Source organism: Gadus morhua, chromosome 2, assembly GCF_902167405.1.
Source record: "Gadus morhua chromosome 2, gadMor3.0, whole genome shotgun sequence".
Lineage (NCBI taxonomy): Eukaryota > Metazoa > Chordata > Actinopteri > Gadiformes > Gadidae > Gadus > Gadus morhua.
The window spans coordinates 8,142,867-8,150,366 of NC_044049.1; the positions used below are offsets into that span (position 1 = coordinate 8,142,867).

General features: G+C 44.2%; 1 protein-coding gene across 1 annotated transcript in view; it reads left to right on the plus strand.

Moving 5' to 3' along the window:
- Positions 1 to 2,399, plus strand: part of col5a3a (collagen, type V, alpha 3a) — a 58,321-nt gene extending 55,922 nt beyond the window's left edge. Inside the window, 1 exon segment of the mRNA XM_030340083.1 lies at positions 698 to 2,399. Coding sequence (XP_030195943.1) covers positions 698 to 844 — 147 coding nt within the window. The 3' untranslated portion in view covers positions 845 to 2,399.
- The last annotated feature ends 5,101 nt before the right edge of the window (positions 2,400 to 7,500 follow it).

A 7,500-nucleotide genomic window follows, 5' to 3' on the forward strand; every position in this document is an offset into this window, starting at 1 on the left:
CATAACTGAGCCTTTAGCCGCGGAGTTAGCCGCGGAGATAGCCGCGGACATAGCGGCAGAGGCGGCCTCAGAGTTAGCTCCAGAGTTAGTCGCAGCGTTAGCCGCAGGAAGCTTGATGTGCTGAAATTTGCTGTCGATTCAGATGCTGCTTAATTCAGTAGGTCTGGCAGGTGGGAGACATTCAGAGGGTCAGCTCCTTTGCCCATTTTGCGGTCATCACATGATGAGTGTCCAGCAAATAGCGTTAGCCGCTAGGTCGGCCGTTAACGTGAAGACAGCCAAAAGACTTTTGAGCTATGACTCACTCGTAAAACCATGGAAACAATTTTTTAGACATTGAGGGTTGAGATAAGGTTGGTATTAGTACGCCGAAAAAAGCTGGGTTCTGAATGGACGCACTTTCGAGACGGCTGTTTCAGCCAAGGTAAAAATAAAAATAAAAAAAAGGCTACCTTTTGAGTGCAGCGAGGGCAGGTTTACCACTTTAGGATTCAGGCCAAAGTGGGCCCAAATGATGTGGTGGCGGCGCTAGTGTTAGTTTTTGTTCGAACCGGACCGATCTTAAAGGCGACATATTCTGCCACCAGGGGTGAGTGTGATTAGCCGTCACAAGCCGTTTTGGAAAATCGGCCACTTCTGACACCACAAGTTGGCGTGTCCACCTTTAACCGCCGCGCCTCGGTCCTCTCCCCCGCAGTCCCGGAAAGGTCAGGAGCGGACGGTGTTAGAGATCAGCGCTCCGTCGGCGGAGCTGCTGCCCATCATAGACGTGTCGCCTGTGGACTTTGGCGGAAACAACCAGAAGTTTGGCTTCGAAGTGGGGCGCGTGTGCTTCAGCGGCTGAGGGGCTGACCACGAGCTCTAGAGAAAAGCCACCGGCACAACCACGGCGCACACAGTCCGCAGAGGAGAAACTGGACTTCACCACTAGCCCATGCAATATTTATTAAATATGTTATATGTGGGGTTTGTGGTTTTGTTGTTTTTCTGTATTTCTAATATGGAATTCCTGATTCTATTGACTATAGGAACACGAGCAGATAGAGGAGGAGACAAGGCAGGAGGAAAAGCAGGTTTACCAAAGGGAAATGTTCCACTTAGTTTTATTAATTCCTTTCTTTTTGTTACTTTCTTCAAATGATCGATTCTTTTTTCGTTGCATTATGTTCCGTCATTTACTAAAGAAAGTAAGACTGAACCACTTGGCAATGATCAATTGAAAAATCACAGATCACCCTCCTATTTATGGAAAGCATTTCTGTCCTATCCTGTGGTATGGGTCAGTTGTAATGTGGGATAAACTAAACAAGAGATGCTGTTATACTGAGAGCACTTGATCTCTACCATATTCACTTCCACAGAAACAGCTAATTTAACACCACTGGGTGCAGAGGTGATGCACATTTTTGTGTACCCTTCAATGGCAGTTTGCTTAGTGAATGATTTTGATTAGTATCCAATCGGTGCTTCCGGTTATAAGGCCCTCACTCTTACTTGACCGGGTGAAGGTTGTTTCTATTACTGGAACAATTTTCCATGTGTGATGATGAACGTCCGCAGAGCTCACGGCTAATACCTCGTCAGGGGCATATTTCCCGAAATGTCTGCGCTCAGCATGCAAGTTAAGGATAATCAAGGCACATGAAAAGCAAGACAGCTCTGCAGGCAGATTAGGCAAAACTGTTTCCCACTCGATACAACTGCAGTACCTGACAGCAATTTGTTTGATCCCTTCCATTTTGTAACTGCTGAGGCTGTGTTTCTTCCCGTGCCACTAATGTTGATTGTCTTCATAACCTACCTTTTTTTTTTGATCATATTTTGTTTTGTTTATATGTTGAAATGAAAATGTATCATGTACTCGAAAAATGGTGCTCGCTTCGGACTTGTGACGCTATTCCCTGGTGCTAACCATGTATGATTTGAGATGGTACGTTCTATATGTATGCGGGCCGGATTAAAGGACTGAAGCTACGGGCCTATAAAGTGTTTTAACCAGCGGTTTTCCGGGCTAGTCAACCTCAGTCTAAGAGCTCAAGTCTATAAATAAAGCCGGTGGACACAAAATAGCTAGTGAATCCAAGACGTTCTCAGGTCTGTCTCTCGGAGATCATGCTGGGCTGTCACTCCAGATCAGATGGGTACCCTGCGTTCTCCACCGCTGTTGAAAATTCATGTCCAATACCGACCCCCTTCCCATGCATTCTAATGGCGTGGGCCCACCTGTGCATAGTGTGCTCTGAAGTTGATATATTGTTGTACAGTTATTCTAAGGATGCGAGTTTTACAAATGATCTGCTGCACGAGTGAACCGTCACGGTCACTTGTAAGAATAAAATTGGATTTTATGAATAATATAATGATTGAAATAAAACAGAAAAAAAAACTTTTTTAATACAGGTTCTCCTCTGTGTCTGTCTTTACCAGTGGGGGTGCAACGTTTGATATCGGCCATGGAAAAAGGCCAAAGGGATTGGCCTCTGTGCGTCTAATAGACAAACAAGCACTTCATTATGTAACAATCCTCTGCTATCACTCAACGACAATGCAATCAACATCTCCATATAGCTGATGTAATCAACCCCTACTCGCTCCCCTGGTGATTGGTCTCAATTCCTTTCAGCCTAAGGATTCCCTCCTTGAGAGGGAAGCAGCATCCGAGAAGAACACGGAGACAAAAGAGGGATGGAGGGTTGGATGAATAGATAAGGAAAGGGTGGCGGAGGAAATGGCTTTCGGATGAGAAACATAGCCGCAGAGAATTGTTTTGTTAGATGTGTGTGCGTGCATGCATGCGTGTGGGCGAGTGTGTGTTTTATTCATAGTTATGGACGCCTCTGGACGCTTGTATGATTGTAAATACGGTGACGGTGTATAAAGTATGCGTGTTTGTGTGTGTGCAGGTGCATGCTTGTCTCCGGAGGTCGATACCAACCTAACATTAACAGCTCCTTGGCCCCAGATGACACCTTGGTTGAGGGTGTCTAGAACAAGCAATTCAATATATCTTTGTATTTTTCCACTCTTTGTATATTTCTCACCTTTTCTTTCACACTTCCTTTCCTCCCCTCTCTCTCTCTCTCTCTCTCTCTCTCTCTCTCTCTCTCTCTCTCTCTCTCTCTCTCTCTTGTCTTTGTCTTTGTCTTTGTCTTTGTCTTTCTCTTTCTCTTTCTCTTTCTCTCTCTCTTCTCTCTCTCTCTCTCTCTCTCTCTCTCTCTCTCTCTCTCTCTCTCTCTCTCTCTCTCTCTCTCTCTCTCTCTCTGTGTCGCACACTCACTCCCCCTATCTCTGTCCCTTTGCCTCCACTCTCATTTTATTCTCCCCGCTTTTGTTAATGCAAACGCACACGCGGCCAATACTAATTACTTACACGACGTTTGACTCATTTCTACACTGGCATGCTTACGCATACCTATCTACAGGCGAGGAGGATGGTCTTGCTCTCACTTCAAAAGTGTGCGTTTCCCTCTCGGCAGGGCTCGTTTTCAAGGTCTGCGTCAATGGCAGAATAAAGGTTACCATTTACTTTCTTGTACTCACAGCTCCTTTCGACTCAATTTAATTTTAACCAGAGAACGCCCTTGACCAGGGAAAGGTCATCCCTTGCCAGTGCCTCAGAATAATGATCAAGGAATGAGACATCCCAATAGTCAATACAGCATTCCTAATACAGCGGTGCGCGTTGTGTGTGTGTGTCTTGACTGTCTGTATGACCTTTCTACATTAACAATGGGGACAAATACACGCTCCTCACATGAATAATGCTGCCACGTCTTATATGTCTATTGTTTAACCATTAAATGCCCAAAATAAAGAATCGATTTGATATACATTTTGGAACCTTTATTTTAACTTCAGACTTGAAAACCTTGGTAAGGGTTTCTTCAGAGACTTAAAAAAAGTAGGCCACCATGAATGTGTGTCTGTAAAAAAGACCGAACAGATTTATCGAGAGCAACAATCGGATGAAACGTTCATCTTCTAGGAAACCAGTTGACAAAAAAGCTATTTCCAAAAATAGCTATAGGCTAAATATTACAACGTCCTCAGAGAAAACTGTGCTGCACGAGGCTTAAGGTCACCAATGATCCAGCAGCTATGCATACAAATGCTGCCGAATTTCCACATTCAAAGCGTCTTCTGGTGTTAAATATATATAGATAACTATTGCGTAGTAAATAATATCCACCTGAGAGGCCGCCATGACATATTATGCTAATGTAATATCATTATATTGGTCATATGTTATATGTGTGTAACCAAAACATATTTAGCAATACAGTACAAACACAGGTCAGCCTGCAATTATCAGTGCACACATCAATAACCAATCTAAATCTGCGGTCTGCATATATTTCTGCCCTATGGATGAGTGTGCTCCAACATTGACAAAAGCACATTTTTGATTACGTTTTCTGATTAAGTAGGAGTTCTAAATCATCCTCTTAGGTGATTCAACCAGGGAGGCATTCATAATGAAATATTTGGTGTTAATATGACATGTCTTCAGATCAATCGCTCATCCCGAGTTGAGTTCCCAGTCCCTCAGGGCGCGGAGGTTTTACTGTCCCTGCTCACGGAGGAGTGTCACCAAACATAAACTAGAGATAAATGGAGGAGAGTACTTCTGCTGCCGTATTTATGTCTTCAAACTACACAGGAGTGCACGGTATTCTGGTAATGAATGAGATCCTCCTCTCTATGTGGTCCCTTGCTCGCTCTGTTCTGCTCAGTTTTTTACTCAAATTCTCCCCTGAAACCTCTCCTCTCTAAAAATATGTTTTGCATGAATTTAAAACAGAAGTATTTTGGGTGGTTTGGTCATCAACCTTTTTTCTCTCCCTCTCCCTAGTTGTCTCTCTTCCTCCTCTGTCTCCCTAGTTATCTCCTCTGCCATGTGACATTGAACCTAACTAGGCTGAACGTGTCACAAAGTCACAGTCGGAAATGAACTAATTAAAGAGACATTCACATGCGTGAGACCGGGCAGACGGTCTACATTTCTGGCTGAATGGAAAAACCTGGCCTGGGCCTCTATGTGGAAGGCGTCTGCTCTGTCAATGGTTGTGCTCAAATAAATGAATGATTTCTACCCATCCTGCCAAATTTGGATGTTATGTCTCGTTCATTATCATGCCTGAGTGTGTGTGTATGTGTGTGTGGGTGTATCAATGTCGGTTTCGGAGTGTGTGTGAGTGGTTGTGTGTTTCGGACAATGTGTGTGGGTGTGTGTGTGTATATTTGTGTGTCAGCTTTTGTGTGTGTGTATGTGTGTGTCTTTGTGTAGCTGTATGTGTGTCTTTGCACATGCACATCTGTCTGTGTCAGGGGGTACATTGCATGGATCCATCCCTTAGGATGGCTGAGAATTCATGTGGTTCATTTGAAGTGCGAGTTCATACGCATGCCTGCACATGCATGTGTGACCATGAGCACGAAGGAGCATGCGTGCGACCACACTTATTGCTGTGTGTGTGTGTTTGTGTGCACGTGAGTGCGCGTGAGTGTCAAACACTGCCAGCTCCCATCCACAGAGCCATTATCTCGGAGAGAGAGAGGAAATAACTTCCGCAGATTTCAAGCTATTTTTTTTTCCATCAAAAGCGCTTATCGACAAAGCTAACATTAGCAGAACAGTCGGGATAGGTGGATAAGAATGGGGCGGGGGGGGGGGGTTGGAGCAGGATAAAGGGGGGTGCGTGGTGTACTACAGATTTCCTGGTACAGGTGGACAAGGAATAGAGCCTCCTTTCTATAGAACGTGATTATCTGGAATAAAAAAGCAGCCATGTTCCAGCTAAGGCTGTGACTAATCCAGCCCCAACCTTCGCATTTTGCCCTCCAACCCTCATTTCCCCAAATCCCCTGATAATGGTGCGCTGTATCTCCTTGAAAATGGCAACAGCAAACCAACTAACTATCTAACATTGGCAAAGCTTTCACTAGCAATGCAAACATGAGTTAAGCTAAAACTAGCAACGCTTACACTGGCAATACCAATGTTAGACATGATAACACCAGCAATGCTATCTGTTTTACAATTGCTGTGTTGACACTAGCAATGCTAACAATAGCAACGTTAACACCAGCATTTCCAGCGATATCCTTATTAGCACTAGCAATGGTAACTCTAGCATTGATTGGCTCTGCTGCTGCCCTGAAAATCCTCCTTCATGCAAACCTGTGTAGAAAGACGTATAAGACAACCTGTCCCAACAGCAACCTATCTCAACAGCGGAGTATAAACTAGAAGACAAATAGCCACACACAGAAACCCATTTACACATGCACAAACCGAAGCACACACACACACACACACACACACACACACACACACACACACACACACACACACACACACACACACACACACACACACACACACACACACACACACGGTACAAAAAAATCCGTAAGCCCACAACAACACCGACTGCCAGAAGTGGCTTGAAAATCAGAAGAACCAAATAAGTGAATAGAAGTGATGGAGAGAAAGGCAAAGAGAGAGAGAGTGATCCATTCATTAGATTCCCATGTGTTGCATGAATTACTCAAGCCAATTTAAGCATGGCCACAGCTGTTCATAAAGAGACTGTGTAACTAGGCAAGCATACCCTGTTACAACAAATGGTCACATGGGATCTACTTGTATGCTTGCAAGTGTGTACATGTGCCTGTGTATGTGTGTGTGTGTGTGTGTGTGTGTGTGTGTGTGTGTGTGTGTGTGTGTGTGTGTGTGTGTGTGTGTGTGTGTGTGTGTGTGTGTGTGTGTGTGTGTGTGTGTTCCTGTCAGCAATCTGTCTGTGTATTCGTGTCTTCCTGTACATTTGTTTGTGTGAGAGAGGGAAGGAGCGAGTGAGAAAAATAAAGAGCTACACGCCCCATGCCCCGTCACTCAATAAAGACGATTCTCTCCAGTAATCACGAGCGGACTGGGAGAGTGTGACAGAGGCTGAGTGATTCAACCAGAGGGAGTAAAATGGCTCAGACATCAGTTGGAAAAGTCGTCCAGGGTTCAGTTGTGGACCTGAATACAAAAGAAAAGATCTAATCTCGCTGTTTTCAAAAAAATAAATCTAAAGCTAGTTATTTTCTCCACCTCCATCCTGTCCCATGGTCCCTCAAACTCAACCATCAACACCCCCATCCCCACCACCAGCGGTTCATCATTTTCTCTCGGGCTGCCTGGTTTCCTATCAGCTCCTGTAACACCGCTGACAACAACTGCCACTCCATCACAGGGACTAATACTTTTTTCTGTTTCTGTTTATTTTCTTCTTTTTTCTTTCATAAATGATTCAACATCGAGGTGAAAACACTAGAGGCGATTCTATTCGATGTGAAGCAGAGCGACAGAAAAGCTAAAAGGATTTGTGTGCGTCTTATTTTGGTCGAACTGTTGCCACAAACTGCCACTCACTGTTAAAATTGGACACAATGGATGGAACATCTTAAGTGCAAAATATGTCTGAATTGGTAATCAATACTCTGATAAAATCA